At 40.6% G+C, this 20,744-nt stretch overlaps 8 protein-coding genes across 8 annotated transcripts; 2 read left to right on the top strand and 6 right to left on the bottom strand.

The window, feature by feature from the left end:
• Nucleotides 1-719: 719 nt before the first annotated feature.
• Nucleotides 720-1,263, bottom strand: BCR41DRAFT_312858 (hypothetical protein; the record flags this gene model as incomplete). Its single annotated transcript, XM_022021105.1, has 2 exons — nt 720-972; nt 1,112-1,263. 2 exons carry the CDS (start codon nt 1,261-1,263, stop codon nt 720-722), a joined length of 405 nt encoding a protein of 134 aa, XP_021876702.1.
• Nucleotides 1,264-1,346: 83 nt separating this feature from the next.
• BCR41DRAFT_194246 (hypothetical protein) lies at nt 1,347-3,568 on the bottom strand. The gene is made up of 2 exons (XM_022019836.1): nt 2,340-3,568; nt 1,347-2,241 (listed from the first exon to the last, which is right to left on the bottom strand). The coding sequence occupies exons 1-2, from the start codon at nt 3,440-3,442 to the stop codon at nt 1,611-1,613; spliced, it is 1,734 nt and encodes a 577-aa protein (XP_021876703.1). The 5' UTR covers nt 3,443-3,568; the 3' UTR covers nt 1,347-1,610.
• Nucleotides 3,407-4,467, bottom strand: BCR41DRAFT_312837 (hypothetical protein; the record flags this gene model as incomplete). Its single annotated transcript, XM_022021104.1, has 3 exons — nt 3,407-3,532; nt 3,666-3,765; nt 4,127-4,467. Coding segments are annotated over 3 exons (567 nt in total), but the record flags the coding sequence as incomplete, so codon positions are not given.
• Nucleotides 4,468-6,539: 2,072 nt separating this feature from the next.
• On the bottom strand, nt 6,540-7,940 carry BCR41DRAFT_341854 (40S ribosomal protein S18). The gene is made up of 3 exons (XM_022022265.1): nt 7,493-7,940; nt 7,279-7,352; nt 6,540-6,838 (listed from the first exon to the last, which is right to left on the bottom strand). Exons 1-3 carry the CDS (start codon nt 7,595-7,597, stop codon nt 6,544-6,546), a joined length of 474 nt encoding a protein of 157 aa, XP_021876705.1. The 5' UTR covers nt 7,598-7,940; the 3' UTR covers nt 6,540-6,543.
• A 159-nt stretch (nt 7,941-8,099) lies between these two features.
• BCR41DRAFT_362549 (ribosomal protein L19/L19e domain-containing protein) lies at nt 8,100-9,539 on the top strand. Its single transcript, XM_022025740.1, has 3 exons — nt 8,100-8,119; nt 8,490-8,599; nt 8,998-9,539. Coding segments are annotated over exons 1-3 (582 nt in total). The 5' UTR covers nt 8,100-8,117; the 3' UTR covers nt 9,468-9,539.
• A 26-nt stretch (nt 9,540-9,565) lies between these two features.
• On the bottom strand, nt 9,566-11,130 carry BCR41DRAFT_425823 (hypothetical protein). Its single transcript, XM_022030635.1, has 5 exons — nt 10,799-11,130; nt 10,588-10,698; nt 10,371-10,505; nt 9,996-10,244; nt 9,566-9,883 (listed from the first exon to the last, which is right to left on the bottom strand). Exons 1-5 carry the CDS (start codon nt 11,034-11,036, stop codon nt 9,624-9,626), a joined length of 993 nt encoding a protein of 330 aa, XP_021876707.1. The 5' UTR covers nt 11,037-11,130; the 3' UTR covers nt 9,566-9,623.
• A 108-nt stretch (nt 11,131-11,238) lies between these two features.
• On the bottom strand, nt 11,239-13,649 carry BCR41DRAFT_362553 (GDP dissociation inhibitor). The gene is made up of 6 exons (XM_022025741.1): nt 13,549-13,649; nt 13,135-13,281; nt 12,424-12,857; nt 12,212-12,343; nt 11,702-12,118; nt 11,239-11,589 (listed from the first exon to the last, which is right to left on the bottom strand). The coding sequence occupies exons 1-6, from the start codon at nt 13,549-13,551 to the stop codon at nt 11,379-11,381; spliced, it is 1,344 nt and encodes a 447-aa protein (XP_021876708.1). The 5' UTR covers nt 13,552-13,649; the 3' UTR covers nt 11,239-11,378.
• Nucleotides 13,650-13,799: 150 nt separating this feature from the next.
• Nucleotides 13,800-17,765, top strand: BCR41DRAFT_382185 (hypothetical protein). Its single transcript, XM_022027348.1, has 11 exons — nt 13,800-14,269; nt 14,471-14,612; nt 14,710-14,859; nt 14,963-15,018; nt 15,108-15,265; nt 15,355-15,471; nt 15,608-15,897; nt 16,010-16,093; nt 16,193-16,369; nt 16,477-16,868; nt 17,014-17,765. The coding sequence occupies exons 1-11, from the start codon at nt 14,013-14,015 to the stop codon at nt 17,546-17,548; spliced, it is 2,358 nt and encodes a 785-aa protein (XP_021876709.1). The 5' UTR covers nt 13,800-14,012; the 3' UTR covers nt 17,549-17,765.
• The last annotated feature ends 2,979 nt before the right edge of the window (nt 17,766-20,744 follow it).

Here is a 20,744-nt window from a genome sequence, read left to right on the forward strand (position 1 = left end):
AACGTCAAGAAGTCTTTCAGTAGCAGGCTCTTTGGCTTTTATTTCTATTATTATTGTTGTTTTTTTTGTCCAGCGAAATACGAAAGCAACGTGTATTTTTTCGACAATCGACTCATATCAAAAATTATGATAGTCAAATGAGAATTTAGTGACGCCCCCAATTGGACCTTTTGTCACCATCAAAAACACGTGCGATTTCTCATGTCTCAGCTTTGCTTCCGTTCATCACCAAGAAGCTTATCCAACTATTTATCCAATACAAAGTAACAACAAAATCCGACGCGGATAAAATTACAGAGCTGTATGACTATTTGAGTGCATACTCATCTGGAATGCTAGCGGATCTCTGTTTATATCCGAGATATTTTTTTCTTAGTCTTACAAAGATATATGAAATATGGGTTCCTCGGAGAGAGCTTGATGATTGAGAGTGCAATAGTGCATAAGGAGAGCAAAAGGGAAAAAAATAAAAAAAATCAAACTCTAATGAGTGATGAAGTAAAGTACAAGAAGCGGGAAAGAAAGAAAAGCAGTAGAGGGATGAAATGAAGAGCGAACTGAATATATATATATGTATCATATGGATACACTGACTGTAAGTCTTTTCGTAATTTTCAAAGGCTTCATTAAATACTGCAGTGTGTAGTTTTTTTTATAAACTACAATGTATATGTGTAATCTACGAGATGATTTTTTTTTTTTTTTTTTTTTTCATTTGTTTACACACCCCCTCTATACCCATAGTTTGATCCTGCTGGGTTTTCTCCTGATGGTGAAGTTGATGTTGATTTTGGGTCAGCAGCACGAGGTGGTCCCGATAGCGGCAACTTTCCATGTTCCTCCGTGCAATGAAATAATCGTTTGAGTGGCTCGAGACAAATTGTAGGATCCTTTTGATTCTTCATCACACAAGCATCATAGTCTTTAATAAACGGATCACACATTTCCTTCACATGCTTGATAATAGGGACACTACCAAAGAACAAAAAATGAAAAAAAAAAAAAAAAAAAAAAAAAAAAACGAAGAATAAATAATTAATAAAAGATGTGCTGTATTCGCATATCCTTTCTTCCTTGGCATTCTTAAAGCCATTTCTGAAATAATTCATACTTGTCCTCCGAGCACTTTGCAAGAGCACGCTTTTGAGTAATGCATTTGATGTCCCAGTTTTCTGGATTATGCGTCACACATCTCTGGTAAAGCTCCAATTGTAGACCACAATGTTTTGTTACAAGGGCAACGGTATTGTCTGCTACGTCCATGTGGAAAATTGCCATGTAAATGTAGGAGGATGAGAGAATGTTCATGAAATTCTATACTTTTATTTTTTAACACATTTGTGACTGGCGCATTTTTTTATTTTTTATTTTTTAATGAATGCCGGAAAAGGAAAAAATTAATGATCGAAATCGTATATGTGTTTCTATGAATATTTCATCGCAGTGCATATCTCGAGTTTGCTACATTGTTTTCGTCCGCTCTTGCTTTCTTTATACTCTTGGTCGTTTTGTGTGGATGACAAATACATTGGGAACACCAATTTCAGGCTGCAATTAAAGCAATATGCGTAAACATCAGTTTTAGTTACTACATTTTAATCTTCCTTCATTTATAAAAAAAGGATGTCGGTTATCGAGAAACATACCTTTTCGGGAATCGTCTTCTCATTAGAACGCCTTCGCTGTAGGTCATTTTGGGGCTCACTGGCCACTGGGCTTGGGCTTCCAGCTATGTCTTGTGAAAGTTCGTGCGTGATCCCCAGGTCCATGGGCTGAACTTCATCATTAATGGTACCTTCATTTGAACCGTCTAGTGTCTCCGAAGAATCTATTGGCGCTATCATGCCAACAGGTTTGCGACCGCATTTAAAGAAGCCGCATGCAGTACCCCATGCTTCGCGACAAACCCAACAGAAGCGGTAGCCACAGAGCAAACAGTCCATTTTGTTGCAACCATCGTCACGGTGAATCAGTATACAGCAGTTTGGGCAAGGACTGGTGTTTGCAAGTTTCCACTGAATTGTGCTTGTATCGAGATCAGATCGAGTCTTCCCTTTAGAAATGGACGACGTTGTTTTAGGTGGGCGGTAGTTGCTTTGCTTGGCAGACCAATTCACGATTGGGCTTAGTCCTGTGCTATCCTTATTAGTTATCAATGACCTCATGTACTGGAAACAATCATAAAGTTCATGATGCGACGACACACCACATTGAAGGCATAATTCTTTGTCACATTTTTCACTAATGCATGTATGTTCAAAGGATAGAGACAGATATGGGTCAGTTATGCATCATCATCAGTGCTCATATTAAATACCATAGCAACATAAAAAACTCACCACCACTCCCATCGTAACCACCGCACATGAAGGAACTGAAGTTCTTTCCATTGTTCCTGGCGTGTTTCGATGCTTGAGAACCGCTTGCTGAATTTTGCAAGTGCTCGCTTGATTTCCATTTTTCGATGTTTCTCTGAGCGTGTTGTAACTCCAGCTCGCACTGGCCGCTGCTTTTTTTGCTTCACATGGTTCGGTGCTATGGTTCCTTTGCGCTTTGCACCCACGTCTTCAGCAAACGAACTATTCTCCGCTGTCCCTGGTTCGGGTATGAGTGCAGGCAGGGACTCAGAGTTACCAGCGCCACCTTCTATATATTCAGTACTCCTCACAAGGTGTCCTGGATGTGTATCAGTAATTAAAACTGCTGGGGAAGCGCTTTCTTGAAATGCCTCCGCTCCTTCGTTAGCAGCCATACTCGTGCGAAGAACCGGATCATCAACTGTGCTCCGCAATTGGAGAAGGTCCAGTAAAGGCGTCATCACGGTTTTGTAAATTTCCAATACGCCACTTGTTCGTACAGGATGTTGATTGATATGATACAGAGCTACTGCCGGCCGACGATTCGGCTCCTGTATATTTTGAACGATTGCTCTGTTTTGGCCGTCATTAGTAGTAAGGGAGGATGGCTCGACCACAAACGAATATGGGCTTTGTTGTCCTCTTGGTAGGCTAGGAGTGGCCAAGCTGGTTGTAGGTGTGGGCGTTGGTGTTGACGATGCTGCTTGAACGTAAGGCGCTCGTAAGGTACGGGAAGTAAGGGTTGCTAGATATGATTGGGCTTTGGTGGCCAAGCCCCATTGTGGTTCCTTAGATGTGCCGCAGTAACTCTTATAGTCTTCAATAAATTGCTGCATGATACTATGAGCGACATTGGCCTGACCGCAGAGGGCTGAGTCATGCTTTATTCTCGTGCTCAAATGCTGCGGAAAGCCACTCCGAGACAATGATGATGGGCAACACGCGGTAGTAGACTCAGAACCTTCAAGGCTTAGTCCAGCCAATAAAAAAATTGCTCTGAGATCCGCTACAAGGCTTTCGAAGATTGGTACCAATTCTCGGGCAGGCCGGTTTATGACAGCAGGGTTAACTTTTGAAATGATCATTTCATGCTCGCATTCATTGCAGAAACGTGAGAATGAGCGGTATGGCTGATTGTACTGTAGATATTGTTTAAGTGTTACTTGGTCAACGTACTACAAATTAAATATTTATATTAATATATGTTATTATTACAAAACTAGCATTGTTAGCAAGACTAATATCTGGATATTTATGGAATCAATATGACCTGAACAGCTTTTTTTTTTTTTTTTTTTTTTAAATCACCTTTGACCATTCAGTAAACGGTATTGTGTCTTGACAAACAGGACATTTGATTTTTGTCACATTAAGACCCCAAGAGTTGCTGACAACCTCCTTAACATACCTATTTTCATTTTTTTTTTTTTTTTTTTTTAACATAAAAATAAAAAAAATAATAAAAAAAGTAAAAAAAGAAAGAAAGTATAGAACAGGTATTATTAAGAGCAATTCAATACTGCACTCATTAGTGAGCTCTCTATTAGTGATGGTTTTTTTTTTTTTAGAGCGAGAGGGTTCTAGCCTGTATTCTGTGATCTGCAATTTTTCAATAGAGTTTCTACGCGTTTTGTTTGTCGTAGGACGAGAAGCGTAGACGAAAGATGATTGGACAAGGCTTCATTTGCACTCTCTTGTGCATAATCCAATCAAATTGCAATAAATCAAATGATATTTCTCTCCTTCTTTTCAAGCACCTCAAAGCTTACCGCTGGAAACAGTCATGACAGAATTGGTCACGACAGCACTCAAGGCAAAAGTCTAGATATGCATCAAAGCAGATCGAACATCGTTGAAGCCAGAACTCCATATCGTTAGAGGCAGGCTCGCCTTCGGAATCCTCATCGCTATTCCGGCCATCGTCTTCTTCATCATAATCGTAAGAAGCTGGGTCGAAGCTAAGACCATGGATGTGATGTCTGGAGCCACTTTGGCCAGCATGTTGATCACTGGTAGCTGCGTTACTTATAATGCTACCAGTTCTGTCGTGTCTGGGTAACTCACGGATGGGAGTATGATGATGTCTCGAAGAACTTGGTAATGTATTCATAGAACTATTGTCATTGATATTGTTGTAAGTGAAGAGACGAATATGATTTCCATTATGATCATGTGAGGCAGCAACTGTAGATAAATTCATAGGCGGAGGCGGTAATATGGCGGCGTTTAAAGCATATGTATTAAGTTGTCCCGGTTTGTCGCTATTTGCTGACACACGATTACTATCAATAGTGCGATTTTCGCTCGACGGGACGCGTGATGTCGTAGAGGTCGAGAATTCGGCCGAAGAGGAGGAAGAAGAATGACTGCTGTCCATTTGATAAAAGACCAGCTCTGGATCAGTTAGAGGGCAACGTACACTAGCAGCTAAGATAGAGAAAGTCTGAAATACAATCAACAAGAAAGCGATATTCGGAGCTATGATCCAAAGAAGAGGAAAAGCATAGGCTATAATAAGGCTCTGGAATGATAAACTTCTAGCGATGTCCGGGATCAAGTTGACGAGATATAGATAGCTGGCTGTTTCAGGCTTAATGGAGCAATGAGAGTCGGGGGAGTGTGTAAAGAAAAGGTGGTTGATTGGAAGCTGGCGCAGCGAAAGATAAAAAGCCTGGAGAAAGACTACAGAAGATGGGCCCTTAGTCACGGGAACAGAAGTCCTAGTGGCGTTCTTTATATTCAAATGCGAATGTGAATGCGAATGAATAGGGGGAAGGTTGCGCGACAGAGGGTCTTGAGTCAGTAACAATGAATGTGAATGAGAATGAGGAAGATGAATTTAAAGGGTCGAAGAAAAAGAGGAAGAAAGAAGAGGAAAAAGAAAAGGTTAGTGAAAAAGGAAAATGAAATTGTGAGAACAATGAAGAAATGGGGACTGCACTCGAACGCAGCTGTGCCACTGTTGGTAGAAACAGAATTCAGGCGAAGACGAGTAAAAAGGATGGTAAAAAAGGAATGAGGGCATCAGTGGTATTTCTTCTGAATGAACTGCACGAGCAACATGAAAGCAATGAGGAAACCAACGTTAGGAGTATTAAAGATTATCAGGTCCCCCAGTTGTTCAACTCAGTGGAGGTGAAAATAACTTTTGCTCGTTGTCCTGTGCGCGTGTGGCATACAGTCCATTGAAAGTTCTGATTGGGACTGCAAATATCTCTTGGCTCCTCTTGTGGGCTCATGACGATCCATTGTTTGAGGAAAGGTTGTATCTCATTTAATTGTTTTATTGAAATCACACCTTTATCATTGAAGCCTACAGCTTGAACCGCTCTAGCGCCATGGGGATGAGAAGGTTGTGTTGGTGTGGACAAGGCGATATCTAAGGGGATGTCATCTGGTTCTGATTGGTGTTGAGACAACTGCTGATTGTCGGGGACAGCATTCATTCTTATTGAGGGGGATAGGCTTAGCGCTATGCGCAGTAGAAAGAAACTGAAAAAAAAAAAAAAAAAAAAAGAGAATAGAAAGAAATGAATTTCATTCATTTTCCTTCACCATGGTCAATTCATTGACGCTTCAAAAAAAGGAGAATACAATCGTCTGTTTTGCCATTACGACCTTCATTATCTCATTATCACATTCTTCTAAACTGCAGTAAATATGGGAAAAAAGGGGCCACGAGCACTGACTAATAACAAAGCAAGCAGTAGTAAGTGTCATGCGGGGTAAATCGATCGCCAGAAGACTAAAAGTACGTTTCTTTTTTTTTTTTTTTCTTTCTTTTTTTTTTTTTTTTTTTTTTTTTTTTCACGAAGTAACCGTAATAGGCTCAAGACAATGTTGTTTACAAAGTAAAATGTTGTTTTATTTTCATTGTTAGGAACAACGAATACATTAACCGAGATAAAAAAACCCTAACAATTTACGAATTGCAAAACGAAGAATGTTGATAAGTGGATTTACTACAAGTTTTTATGCACAATTGGTCATGCAAGGGCTTCTTATATTTGCAGCACAGTTTGTAAAAAGGGGGATATTCAAATCAGGGAAAAGTAAATTGTCCACATAAAAATTCGGACAATGTAGATAAGTTTTTTTCTTGCATCATTTCCTTGTTACTAAATGTGCTTCTCGTCTCTTTTGCAGATGACATCTTTGTTTTTATCCAAAGATTGCAACTTACGATTTACTTCTTCTTGGAGACACCAACGACACGACCGCGACGACCGGTGGTCTTGGTGTGCTGACCACGGACACGGACACCCCAGTAGTGACGAAGACCACGATGGGCACGGATCTTCTTGAGGCGCTCCAAGTCCTCACGCATTTGGTTGTCAAGACCGTTAGCCAAGAGCTGAGTGTACTTGCCATCGACAAAGTTCTTTTGTCTGTTGAGGAACCACTGAGGAACCTTGTACTGCGTGGGGTTCTGCATAATGGTGACGAGGCGCTCGAGCTCTTCGTTGGTGAGCTCACCAGCTCTAAATACCACAAAAGATTCAAATGACGTTGATTAAGTCAGCAATCAAATCTCAGTTATTTGTCGATATGTCCAGGATCCTTTAATATGATTATTGCATTATCAAGATGTCGAAGCAGTATCCAGACATTATTCGCCGTAAAGATTAAAAGGTTGTGATTCTCAAAGTATCAAAGGGTCGGTACTTGTCCAAGCAGATTTCTTCTTTTGAAAGAACTACAAAAAGCTGATGCTGTTGTAAATCTGCTCATTCATGAATAAAAAAAAAATCGCCCAGTTCCCGTCAAAATGGAATGCCGCCCAATATTAATTCCTGAAAGTCCTCTCAATCAACACGAAGTGTTCCTCTAATAGCAGTAAAATACAATCGCCTCAAAGTCCCAGTATCCATAAACTGCTGACAAAAAAATAAAAAAATAAAAATCAATAAATAAATCGCACCTCTTCCTCAAGTCGATGTCCGCCTTCTTGCAAACCAAGTTGGCATAACGACGACCAACACCTTTAATGTTGGTCTATCAATTGTGGTTGTTAATAATAATAATAATAATAATAATAATAATAATAATAAAGAAGTGAATGGTAAGTTTCGAAAGTAGTTTTCTTTTTTTTTTCTTTGGCTGATTCCCGTCAAAAAATATTGAAGCTGGCTTACCATGGCGAACATGATCTTGGTCTTGCCCTCCACGTTCGTGTTAAGAACACGAAGAATGTGCTGGAACTGGCCTTTCTCAGGAACAAGGAGAGACTGTTGACGCATACATCGTAGTAATAAAATAAAAAATAACAAAAACAAATGTTTCCAGTGTTAAAAGATGATCCTCTTGTATTATTTTTGCCGCTCAAATTGAAAGCAATCTCCTGCATCCTGAAACTCTATAAATACGAATCGCATAAATGTCGATGATCTGTTGATGAAGCTGATGATATGTGGGCTTTATTCAGCATGAAGTATCCCGTACTCTTTTTTTACTAAATTGTAGTTGAATATCATGAATTAAGATGATCGATGTATGGTGCATCGATTGGATCTCCCAATGGATTGATTCTATCCTGGAAGCGCAGTTCCTCTTATTATTGTACACTTTCCATATTGGAATTGTAAGAGGAGGAGAAAGATTTTACTATCCAAGTAGACAATAAAAGGTTTGGAAGACTGACGCACCACGTGAATTCACATTTACATATATTATATCAGTGACCACGTGACTAAACAGACTATTTTCTGGGTCTTCAGCTGCAATTGTTGGTTCGGCCTTTTTCTTCAACTCATCTCAAAAATGTAATCAAAAGGGTCATTTCAGACAAGTGAAAAGAGGACAATTGAAAGCCAACAATCTTACGCAACTATGGAATCAGAATCATGGAACTAGGTCAATCAGCTCACTCAGTCAGCTCATGAGGCGAAATTGATACAATGATCATGATCAAATTTTACATTTGGACATTTTTCACATTCTGAACTTGTGTGTTTTTGATGATCAACAGACATCATCACGATTTGGCACAAAGATCGATCTACTTCATGGACTATATTTGTAAATACTTACGGGAGGTTGTCTACTCTATTCATCACAACAGTTTCTGATCACATGATACATATGCGTCTTTTTCTTTTTATTTTTTTCTTGATTCCATCAACTTTTTTTCAGGGTTTCTTTGAGCAGTCAGAAGCGCTTGGCCGCCTCCGTTTTGAAGTGCGGAAAGCGCAAGATTTGGTTGGATCCTAACGAGGTTACCGAGATCGCTAATGCCAACTCTCGTAAGTAAATAGTTAATATATCAAGCTGGGAGGCTGGCGCTCAACATACACAGGAATTAGCAAAAAAAAAAAATAGTTAATACGAGTATATATCGCCAACAGTTCCTTTCGTACGCTCCAACATGAACAATGGACAGGTCATTCGGTATCTGGACTTTACATGCATCGTCAACAATATTTCTGCTCTACTTGGACATTTTTTTTTGTGTGCTTTATACGTTTTTGAGACATGGAGGCAGACAGGATTGAAGATAGTCATACTTTAACTTCCCATCAACGATACAGTATTAACGCTTACCAAGAAATATAAATGTCAGGAAAATTAGAGCAGCAACAGCCCTTTACGATATTACAAATCAATAGATAATGTTATTCAACTGATATATATATTGCTTTAGGTCAGAACATCCGTAAGCTCGTCAAGGATGGCCTTATCATCAAGAAGCCTCAGACTATGCACTCGCTTTTCCGCCACCGCGAGAAGCTTGTTGCCAAACGTGCTGGTCGTCACTCAGGCACTGGTAAGCGCCAGGGTACTGCTGAAGCTCGTATGCCCTCCAACATTATCTGGATGCGCCGCCAGCGTGTCCTCCGCCGTCTCCTCCGCAAGTACCGTGAGTCTGGCAAGATCGACCGCCACTTGTACCACTCCTTGTACATGAAATCCAAGGGTAACGTCTTCAAGAACAAGCGTGTCCTCATGGAGTACATCCACAAGGTTAAGGCTGAGAAGCTCCGTGCCAAGCTGATCGCTGATCAGGCCGAGGCTCATCGTAACAAGACCAAGGCTGCCCGTGCTCGCCGTAACGAGCGTGTTGCTGAGAAACGTGCTGTATTGGCTGGTGTTGAGACTACCCAGAAGAAGTAAATTTCAGCATTATTTTTTTACCATTCTCAATTAAAATAAAAGAACTGCAGTGGGATGAATTTATTGTTTGGTGCCTTTAAAAAAAAAAAAAAAAAAGAGCACTATTCTGTATTTGGAAAATGATTGTTGAATATAGGTGACTATGATCTATATCGATCAGCGACGTCGAGTACCGCCATAACCTGTAGCAGATCGTGTTGGTCTTGAGGATGAAGATGATGAAGACGCTGATGAGGGTCCTGCGCCCCATCCTCCAGAATAAGAACCATATGATGTCGAAGGCTGTGAAAATGAAGAATAGCCCGTGTTGTACCCGGGATAATAATTTCGTTGTCTGTCTCGATTTGTGGCAAGATATGTAGCTAAACCCCCTAGACCGAGCCCTGACCAGAATCCAGGCCTGAAACCTTCACTTCCTGCAGTTGGCAAAGTTTATCAAAGAAATGCATCGCAATTTAGTCTTTTTTCTTGATTCAAATGTGAGGTCAACAAATGGATTTCATAAAACAAATGATAAAGGATACTCACCTGTGGGTTTATATCGGTAGTCGTTATTACCCCAACCACTTCCCCATCCGCTCCCCCAACCACCACCACCACCACCACCACCTCCGCCATGAGGGCCAGATCCTGGAGGTCTATAAGGTGGAGGCGCATCATCATTTCTTCCTGATCGTTGGTGTTGAAGGCATGTGTTCAGGAAGGAAAAAAGAATAAACCCAGCAATGCCAATCCATGTCCACAGATAGATTATTTCAATCCAAGACTGCCTTCTTACTATACTCCACGGTTAAGTTCAGTTCAAGGAGACTTTTGTTAAAAAACAATATTAAAGATGAAGTAGTGTGCCTATAAAGAAGTAAGGACAAAAAAAAAAGTAACATCAAGGCTCGCTCAACATACCTTTAGATGCCCACTGATTGAACTTGGATGAAGACCATGATCCATAATGGCTGCTGAACTTATTAGTATAATGGAGTTTATATTCCAATCCACAGCTTCCTTTTAAAACATAGGGATCATCAGGGTGATTGTAACCTAGACGGGGGTTTTTTTAAAAAATTAGGCCTTCATCAAAAAAACTATATGTCAGCTGGCTACATGTCATGTTCCTCCATACCTTCGCAATATACATCAAGTTCTCCAAAGCGCATGTTATCAGGTAAATCGGCCTCACATTTCCATTGAACGTCAGTCCCATCAAATCCAGCATTGATGCATTGCACTACCTCTAATTAATTAAAGCATAAAAAATAATAATAATAAAATATAAGCATAATGAATCGAACAATGTGATTAAGCTGTAGTAGAGCAAACATCGAGTGACTTACCAGGCTCATAATCTCCACAAGCACTTCCTCCTGTACAGCTGAGTTGTGGCACTGGCCTCGTCCTTCTCCCTGTTGTCATACGGTCTCGATGCAATGTCAACGTCTGTACGTCTCGAAGGAGAACTTTTTTAGGGCTTCCTCCAAAGGCTTTTGCTACCGAGGAGCAGAGTAAAACAAGGGCTATTAAAAGAGTGACAAAGCCTATGCCTCGCCGCCTACGATTCGACTGCCAAGTCATGGTCTATGATACAATAATTGTAGAAAAAGGAACGACGACTAATTTCAACAATAAAGATTGAATGAATGAAAGAAATGGAATTAGAGAAATGAGGGACAAGTTTTTTTTTTTTTTTTTTTTTTTTTTTTATGATATGCAAATAAGGTATTACTAAATAGAGATGAGAACGTGGCCGACGACCAGTGGGCCTTGAATTGTTTCTGTCAGTTTCGAAAAAATACTTCACATTTATTCATTTATTTGTATGTTGGCTTCGGTCTTTGATATCTAAAGGAAAATATTATAATAATAATGAAGGCTACTTTCCTAAAGATATTTAGTATATACTTTTCCTCAGTTTTTTTAAGGCTGGCTGGCCATCTCCCTCTGTTCCTCCTCCTGAGTCTGACGTTGCTTGAGAACAAGATCCTTGCCAGTGATACGCTTGTACAAGTCCTTGACATCATCACATACAGTCTCAAAATGAGATGTAGCATCGTATGATCTGGATACAAAGACCTGGTCCTTAGTGCCATCATGGATTGGTTCGGAAATGTTGGCAATCTGGACAAACCTATTATCATTATTATTTAAATATGCACAGCAATTTTGTGTAAGTAATAGGTACGGGCTGATAATCAGAACAAATAGACTAACGGTAAACATTCCAGATCAATAAATCTTACTTCTCGACAATAGGTCCAAGAAGGGCAAGGCCAGGCTGAATCTCCTCCTGTGGGTTGTCAGTCTCAACAACTGTGGAGACAATGGCAAGGTAGTGGTTCTTCTCGCAAACATTGTGCGAAGCGGAGACTCCAGCAATATAGATGTCATTCTGACGGTTGACTTGATTCTGGGGGATGATCAATTGGAATGAATCAACGTTATCAGTGTTGGGAATAGGACCGCGAAGCAAGCAAATGGCACGGATGACCTTTGCGACAACCCGGACCTTGTCGGGGGCATAAGAGGGGTCGCAGATAACTTGGGAGCACTTGGCAGTCTCATTGCCAGAACGAACTCCAACAACCTTTCCGTTCTCGTACACAATCTCATCGACTGACTTGTCCAACATGTATGTGCCGCCATAGATAGCACTCAGTCTGGAATAAAAGTACATCATAGAGTCAGCTAAAAATCATGATCTATCACTACTAGAGCAATGGTAAAAGGCAGGGCAGAATTCCATATCTTACCGAGCAAAACCTTGAGGGAGCTCACCCAAACCATAGAGAGGGTAGAGGTAAGGAGACTTGCCCCAGCGGGCCATTGAAGACATGTAGAGCGTGATGCGCTCAAAAGTCTCGAGAGCAGGACGGGACAAGTAGCTATAATAAAAGTGTTAAGCACAGCGTATCAGAAATAAAAATAAAAAAATAAAATTCAGTACAAGCATGCCAAAACACACCTGTCCTCCAAATGCAAAGCTAAAGCATGGCCAATAAAGTCAATCGTGCCAGGCTCCAATCCGAAATGCTTGTAAACGGCCTCCATAGGGGTGATGGCCATATCCATGCCCTGGTGAGTGCTGGGATCGTCTTGTTTGTAAGTCTGAACATACTCGAAGAATTTCTTGGCCCTACGCTTTTCGAAAATACCCATCAGAGGACTGCGGACGGCCTCCATCTCAGTGGCGGGAACCTTGGCAATTTTGCCATCGCGATATACATAGGAACCGGCGATCTGCTTGAACTCGAGGTAGCGTGTGACATCAGTGTGTGTCAGGATCTTGACGAGCTCACCGTTGGCCATCATGAACTTGGGGATCAAATCGATATTGTAGTCGCGATCCTTTCCAAGGCTTTCAGCAGGTGTCTCGCTATTGCGGAACTTTTTGTAAAGCTAAAGGATATATTTACAAGAAGCAATCATAAATAAATATGGACGCGTGAGCACTTGTTCTCTAGATGCTAATATTATCAAGCTTATTGAGCTAGCTTCTCTAATAGGGTGCATGAGAAGATAACAGTTGAGAGCTTTTTCTCTTATTTTTGGAAGAGAGTAGGATCTGGCAACCATAATGGCGCTCCTACTTGTATATGCTTCCAAACCCATGATCACTCTATACTTCATACGAGAGGCTGTAAAAAGGGTTCAGATAAGATCACCATAGCCTTACCTGAGACAAGTTCAAACTGGCACTTTCACCTCCATAGTAATCGTTACGGTCCATGTGGAGGACCTTCTTGCCTTCGATCGAAAGAAGACCTGAAAGAATACACTCAGTTAGGCCGGTACCCATAACAACGACATCGTATTGCTCATCCTACGAAGTCGAAGATAGTCAGGTTAGAATTTCTGTGTAAATAAAAAGTAATTCTGTGCAGAGGTTATACCCTAATTGATAGCCTTAAGAAAATAAAATGCAGAAGTAACAAGATTGCTCATGTCTCAAGATGACAAAATAATTTGAGGTAATGACCAGAATTGGCAACCCATATGGTGGGGTTCATTACGGAGATTCTTCTGATAAGGAATCTGTGAGGTTGAGGTAGAAAGATGCTAGATGACGCGTTACAAAAGGACCACTCACCATGGTTGCTTGGAACTGTTTAATGAAAAAGATGAAAGTTAAAAGATAGAAGTAAAATGATATGTTTGTGCTGTGGCAAGGAGGGCTGGACAAAAAGATGAAAATGAGGAAGAAAAAACGACACCCTGGTCAAGTTAGAGGCGTGTGAAGACGATGTCCTTTATTTCCTATCCATATATTACAGGTAATAACGGATGCGCATACTAATAAGTAATATAACCCCTTTTTTCTCTTGTTTCCACAAGACCATTCGACCATTTCGCCAGAAAGGATATGCACGCGTAGGCAAAGAACAGTGTTAGGTTCACGTTTCCAGGTTTTGCACATTACTAAAATTCGGTCCTAGGCTTCATTGTTAACCAAAATTGATCCAATTGTGTGATCGCAGTAACATCGTGCGGATTAAAGATTCGACAACCATTAAAAAAGAAAAACTACATTATTTCATCGAGGTAGTTTCATAAATGCCAAACAACCATTTTGTGCACCGTATTCCGGAAGCTCACACGCCTGCAACAATTATTGCTGTCAGAACGTCAAGGGGGAAGACACACTCCAAGGGCGACGAACTAATCGAGTATGAGTACAAAGAAACAGTCAAGGGCTTTGTCGACGACGACACTACATCAGAACAGGCTCGAAGGGCCGAGATACGAGCTGCTAAAGATGGTCAGGTTGAAGCAATCAATGTTTCAAAGGGACAGATCATTCAGGATGAAGCGTACGTATAGTAGTATATCCATCATTGTTCACCTCTCAGGTTTAATCTACTCACTCTACATGAAAGTGTGACAGAATAAACCACGCTCACTCCTTCCTTGACCTCTGTCTTATGTTGGTCATTTCCACTCCAAATTTTTGTTATGGCTTTTGCCATCATTTAAGCCTCTATTTAACACTCTCATTGCTTAATTACCTGTAGCACGGTATTGATGGAATACAAAGGATGCGATCATGAGACGCGATACACAGACATTTGTGCTGAATGTGGGAAAACTGGACTTCCTCCAGAGGCACAAGTCAACATGACCCACGATGCAACATCTTTGAGCGTTAGTCGTTCGGTACGCGCACCCTCTGTTCCCAACCAACCATTATATCATGGACATTCTGTATAGCTCATGTAAACTGACAGCTTGATGGTTTTGTTACCAAATATAGGAGGCAGCGCGGTTAGAGAAAGCCACTGTGCAGCGCCTTGTTGCAGAAGGAAAACTTTCGCTCATTGTAGATTTGGATCAGACCCTTATTCACGCGACGGTTGGAACAGCCATCGATGAATGGATAAATTCACAAGGCGAGATGCCAAAAGTATGGATTAATACGTTAATATTGAGTCGGTCGATTTTAAGCCTCTTGTCTGTTGACTCTTTCTAATTATCTGGAGAATTGAGCTCCTTCCATATACCTATAGGATATCAAAATGTTTCCATTGCCTGACAGCCCCACACCTTATTATATCAAACTTCGGTAGGTCTCCGTGGAATGGTATGATGATCCGTACTTTTGTCTTCATACTTATTAATTCGAGTCCTTCTTAACTACCCCGTACTTAATAGGCCCCATCTGGAGATATTTTTGAAGGAAGTATCTCGTGCTTACGAGTTGCACATTTACACAATGGGAACTAGAAATTATGCAGCAGCGGTTGCTAATGTTATTGATCCAGAAGGCCGGTATTTTAGTCAACGTATTCTTTCCAGGGATGAGAATTCACGTGAGTTTTGCGAACGATCCACGCAATGTGTTTATACTCGATCTGAACCTAGATACTTATATTCATTATTATTATTAATACAAACTTAGATATGACTCAGAAAAGTATCCAACGCCTCTTCCCCTGCGATGACTCAATGGTGGTTGTGATTGACGATCGTGCGGATGTCTGGCGGAATTCACCCAACTTGGTCAAAGTGCATCCTTGTAAGCCTGGCTCCTTGATCGCTAGCTTGATTTATATTTATTTGTTTTATTTTTATTTTATTTTTATTTTATTTTTTTTTTATTTTTTTTTTTTTAAAAAAAAGGATTTACCACTGACAAGTATGGGTCATATTAGATGAATACTTTATAGGAACTGGCGATATTAATGCAGCACATCTGCCGAAACAAGGAACACCAGTAAAATCGGACTCAGCACCATCTGCAGAATCAGCAAAGGAATCTATTGACTCACTTGAGACTTCTAAAGCCGTACCTCAGTCCACTGATAAATCATCTCCGGATGCCAATACCTCCGCAGAAACAAAGCCTGTCGTGCCACCAAATACTGACATAGCTAACAAAGCACAGAAACCGAAAGCTCCTGTCTTGGATGATAATGATGACGAATTAAAGCGCGTTTCAAATGTAAGTCTCCGCTAATGACCACATCAATCTTCTGGTTTTGATCAGTTGCCGGTATTGTGTATCCACTATGGCTTTCAACTTTGCTGATCTCGTTAATGAACATGCATTCTAGATTCTCATGGATATCCATGAGCAATTTTTTGATGTTATGGAGAATCACAACGCAGGCTATACTAAGGAGGCGCCCGATGTCAAGGTATATGAAAGATTGCGTTATGTAGCTCTGATGCGTCCACTGGATGCAAATTTATCCCTTAATGCTGATCTTCCATTAATGTGTTTTAATTGGACATAGAAAATCATAACCAACATGAAAAGACGTGTTTTGCAGGGAGTCCATCTGGTGTTTAGTAGTGTTATCCCGTTGGGTCAGGATCCTCAACGTGCGGACATTTGGAGGCATGCACAACACTTTGGCGCGGCTTGCTCACACGACATCCGGTCCAGCGTAACACATGTTGTTGCGGCTAAGGTATAATAGATAGCATTTAATTTACATACTTTGCTTCCGACACGTAAAGGGCTTTTAACTGCATTCCTTAGCTCTAATAACGTCACTTACTTTATAAATTCTCTTAGCCTGGGACTGCAAAGGTGAATAAGGCGAGACAGAACAAGAAAATTCATATAGTGCGACCGGAGTGGCTCTATGATTCAATTGCAAAGTTTCAAAAACAAGATGAATCCAAGTACCTACTATTGGGTGACGCTGGTAAATCCACATCAACTGCGACAACACCTCAATCTCAGGCGGAAGGAGGGGAAGATACAGGATTGGATGACGACAGTATAGACGATGAGGACCAAGGAGGTATCTCTGAAGGTATGGACGAGAACCATAACCCCCTGAGTATTGACAAAGCTGTCATCAATGAGCATTTAAAGGCTATGAATTGGGGTGATTTGGAGAAGGAAATCGAGGATGAAGTCGGCGATGATCTGGATGAGTCTGAGTTCGATAGTGACACAAGGTAAGCACAAGTTATTTCGTATATTTTGTATTGCTTTGTTTTATTTTATTTATTTTATACTCTTAATCGCGAGTTTTGTGCAGGTTCTTTACGATCATTGGAAAGTCCACACATTAAAATGCTTTTTTTTTGCTCTCTCGCATAGCAATGCACAGAGTGATGCTAGCACAGATGGAGGCAAATCACCACTTGTAAAATTGAAACGAACTCGGATACCTCGCAAGTCAGGTTTGGGTACGTCTGTGACTTATGGAGATGGCACAAACAGCAGCAGTAGTAGTGATGATGAAGGGAATAATCATATATCGGCACGAGACGAACTGATGCTGGATGGTTTAAAGAAAGTAGCCGAAGGCCGAGAATCGGAGGAGAGCGATGGTGAGATTGATTATGAGAATGGGTCAGATAGTGATGGTGATGATGGAAATGACAGTCAGGACAATGGTAGCGATATAGGTCAACCCGCAAGACCAAAGAAGCGGAGACGACTTAGCTATGAAAGTAAAACTAGAGGCGATAATGATGATGAGAATGGAGCGATACACCAGGGAGGGGCAGAAGCGGATGATGAAGGCAATATGGACTATTCTAGACAGCAACCAGAAGATGAGGACGAAGACGACGATGTTTTCCTGAGTAACCTCGAGAATGACCTTGAAGCACAGTTAAACGAGGACTAAGAGGGCCCAAAGAAGAGGGAAAAAATTACTAACAATGTCAAAGATCAAGAGAGCGAAAAATGTAAATTTAAATACATGCCCAACATGGATTCAATGGCCAATTTTATGTTACTAAAAAGTTCTAAATTAAACTCTGTACTCTAAAAGATTTGTAAATACTTTTAAAAAGAAATCAGACAACCGACTTTGAGAACCATGTCCTGACCCTTAACAAAAGGAAAATAAAATAAATAAAATTAATGATTATGGGCGTTATGAAAAAAGGAAAAAAACAATACCGCACTCTTAATCTCACTTTATCTTCCCTCTTTGCAACCCCCCTTGGAAAGTCCAGGAACTGTTTGATTTGTTGGTGAGTTCTTAGAGTGAAATGACCTTTTACGTTGCATATGTGTCTTCAGGACTTTCCATATTACACTTGTCAAATCAATATGGGGAAAGATCGTTGTTAAGGCTACTCATGGTATCTTACTGATAAAGCGCTACAGAGTTACAAGAAATACATTGAGAAATTTGTATTTTATCATAACTTCCCAAAGTAACACAAATCATTACAGGGCTCTAACTACCATAAATGCATTTCTGTAAAGTCTTATTTGGCTTCTATTCCTCGATTGATTTTCCCAATCTCATCAAGGCCCATAGTTCTACAACCACAGAACTTAGATTCAAATGTCCAAGTTTATGTGGGATATAGGATGCGTATCTGAAATGCGCTCGCCTTGAAATCCTAGCCTTTCGTGAGATGGATGTGCTCGAGGATGAAGTCGATCTAGCCTTTCAAATCCAACTTCTTGGACGGTAACACGGACAAAGTTATTCCTCCAAATGTGAACGTGAACACATTACGCTGTAGTAGGTCTCATATATCCAGTCCCATGTTAACTAAGAGCTGTCAAGGATTACGTTCATTAAGCCTCAGTGGTTATGAATGGGATGCCCGAATCACAGATCGAATACATGCTGGTTTCTACAGGATAGTTTTCATTCATCGACCCTACACAATGGCAAGTCTATCAGATCTATGCCTTCTATGAATGGAAATAAACGAGGATATGGCGGCAGTCCTCAGATAGATAATAGGATCAAAGCGGCTAGTTGTTCCATATTGTAAATTATATTCACTCTCCATTCGTGAGTCACTAACAGGCGAGCGGGAGGTTTTTGAGAATGGATACAGAGTTCAAAAAAGAATGAATCAAAAGCTCTTCGTTACAGTTGAAAGGATGGAGTCCGACATATACAGCTGCACGGCCGATGCCATTGTTCAGACCGTCTTTTCCAGCTGTCGAGTCCGAAAACTCTGGGGGCCTAAACTTACAATAACAGGGGTTATAGTGCTGTAGGATTGGCTGGCGCTGAGCTGACAGAAATAAGGGATAGCCTTGAGGCTGATGTTGATATAACTTCAAAAAGCGTGCGGAAGTGGCGTACTGCGTTTAGGCAACTGAGTAGGCTAATTCAATTATGAAATCTTTATTTAGCAGAGGAAATATATCGGTGCGAGGAATTTCAGATGCTGGACTTGAGGATAAGAGCAGATCTGGATGAACTACTCAATCTGGAGTTTGTGTTTGCTATTCTTCATGCGCGGTTACCATCAGTTAATACAACCTGAGGGTATGACATGGATTATAACTAAATGATCATGTATCGAGTGTTTGCAAGGCTGCTTTGTCTTATCCTAGAGGCCATTTAGATGCATCATACTATCCCAGGCTATTCAATAAACGCGGTAATCAAAGTAAGTTAGGAATCCTTTTTTCGAAAGACATAATAATAGCAGCAGTTGCGTTAAATGGAAAGGGAAAGGGATCAGCATGTTTATTATCCCATCGCGCATACAAGGACATACCCCTTTCTCACTGTTGACGTTGTTCCCATTTGTCCCATTTCAAAGCTGTTGTTCTGTTCTTTTATTTCCAAGATCAGATAGCTACATGATAATAGAAAACAATAAAAATAAATGAAACAAAATACCCATCCGTCTTTCTTTCATTCTTTTTAATTCTTTCTATTCCTTCCTAATAGAGATCTCGCAGTCTTTGTGTTGGTGCCAATGCCACTACTATTGTTCTTCGATAAATTTTCACTGCTTGCTATTCTTTTTTCCTTCTTATCCTGTCATTCATCCGTCAAATGCTTTGAATAGACCAAAAAGGAAATGCTCATGAAGCAGCAAAGAACTAGCCAATGAGACGCAGACATTTCATCGATCTTTTAGAATTCACGCGACTTTAGCTTTTTTGAAAGATGAGTGAGATGAGAAAGGGAGATAGCAAAATGGAGAGGAATGAATATGTGAACATTTGAAAAACTAAATATACTCGCTGAATAAAAGACTTTTTTTTTTTCTTTTCTTTTCTTTTCTCCTCACCCTCCACTGCCTTCCACTGCCCTCACAAACAATAGCCCTTGGCAAACCAACCCTGACATACAGGATCGGACCCCCGTCGGCGTCGTCAATCAAGTGTGTAGCTTATGAACACATGTAGTGCTTCGCTTTCGACTTCCCTGTTGGCCACTATCTACTGTCCACTGTCCGCTCCCCGCCGTAGATCTAAAAAAATCCACCCCGCCGGGACACAGATAGCTCTGGACATCGATGGCCCATGATATGTCCTGCCCCGCAAATGGTAAGGCAATAAGCGGATTTTATGTGGTGCTATACAATGTTTCCGTTGGACTCGGCGGATGAAAAAGAAGTCAGACTTTTGAAGGTACAGTCTACTAACCCGTTTTTATTTTTTTAAAAGGAAAAAAAATAACTATGCTAGATTCCAGGAACAACGATGGGCACAGCAGAGGGCAGCAGGAAAACAAAAACAAAAACAATACAAAAGTAAAAAAGAAAGAAAGTACACAAATAAAGAAAGAAAATAAGAAAAAGAAAGATAAAGAAAAAAAAAAAAAAAAAAAAAAGAACGATGCGAAGGACCCACCGCAGAATCACTTCGAGGGACCAAATCGAAGGACCAAATCGAAGAACTGCCTGGAAGAGCCACCTCGGAAGAACTAACCTCGAAGAACCAAAGGGTTGCCTTGATGGTAGCTTCAAAGCAGACCCAAAAAAAGCTGATCCGTGGAACACAATCCACAGACGCATCTAAAACGCAAACTCACAAAAATCACACCGAAAAAAAAAAAAAAAAAAAAAAAAAAACGCACACACTCAAAACACATACAAAAAACATAT

The sequence above is a fragment of the Lobosporangium transversale genome, assembly GCF_002105155.1.
Source record: "Lobosporangium transversale strain NRRL 3116 chromosome Unknown BCR41scaffold_55, whole genome shotgun sequence".
NCBI classification, from domain to species: domain Eukaryota; kingdom Fungi; phylum Mortierellomycota; class Mortierellomycetes; order Mortierellales; family Mortierellaceae; genus Lobosporangium; species Lobosporangium transversale.

Excerpts from the sequence above, each read along its gene's own strand:
- BCR41DRAFT_194246 (XM_022019836.1), bottom strand. The coding sequence starts at position 3,442 with ATGATCATTTCAAAAGTTAACCCTGCTGTCATAAACCGGCCTGCCCGA. Across the intron at positions 2,242-2,339 it reads TGGTTACGATGGGAGTGGTG|TGAAAAATGTGACAAAGAAT; the intron begins GTGAGTTTTTTA and ends TACATGCATTAG.
- BCR41DRAFT_425823 (XM_022030635.1), bottom strand. The coding sequence starts at position 11,036 with ATGACTTGGCAGTCGAATCGTAGGCGGCGAGGCATAGGCTTTGTCACT. Across the intron at positions 10,506-10,587 it reads ACTTGATGTATATTGCGAAG|GTTACAATCACCCTGATGAT; the intron begins GTATGGAGGAAC and ends ACCCCCGTCTAG. Across the intron at positions 9,884-9,995 it reads CTACCGATATAAACCCACAG|GAAGTGAAGGTTTCAGGCCT; the intron begins GTGAGTATCCTT and ends TGCCAACTGCAG.
- BCR41DRAFT_382185 (XM_022027348.1), top strand. The coding sequence starts at position 14,013 with ATGCCAAACAACCATTTTGTGCACCGTATTCCGGAAGCTCACACGCCT. Across the intron at positions 15,019-15,107 it reads CCTTATTATATCAAACTTCG|GCCCCATCTGGAGATATTTT; the intron begins GTAGGTCTCCGT and ends CGTACTTAATAG. Across the intron at positions 16,094-16,192 it reads AGGAGGCGCCCGATGTCAAG|AAAATCATAACCAACATGAA; the intron begins GTATATGAAAGA and ends AATTGGACATAG.
- BCR41DRAFT_341854 (XM_022022265.1), bottom strand. The coding sequence starts at position 7,597 with ATGCGTCAACAGTCTCTCCTTGTTCCTGAGAAAGGCCAGTTCCAGCAC. Across the intron at positions 7,353-7,492 it reads CCAAGATCATGTTCGCCATG|ACCAACATTAAAGGTGTTGG; the intron begins GTAAGCCAGCTT and ends CACAATTGATAG. Across the intron at positions 6,839-7,278 it reads GACATCGACTTGAGGAAGAG|AGCTGGTGAGCTCACCAACG; the intron begins GTGCGATTTATT and ends TGTGGTATTTAG.
- BCR41DRAFT_362553 (XM_022025741.1), bottom strand. Across the intron at positions 12,858-13,134 it reads CCAGTTTGAACTTGTCTCAG|CTTTACAAAAAGTTCCGCAA; the intron begins GTAAGGCTATGG and ends TATATCCTTTAG. Across the intron at positions 12,119-12,211 it reads CTCCCTCAAGGTTTTGCTCG|ACTGAGTGCTATCTATGGCG; the intron begins GTAAGATATGGA and ends CTTTTATTCCAG.
- BCR41DRAFT_362549 (XM_022025740.1), top strand. Across the intron at positions 8,600-8,997 it reads GATCGCTAATGCCAACTCTC|GTCAGAACATCCGTAAGCTC; the intron begins GTAAGTAAATAG and ends ATATTGCTTTAG.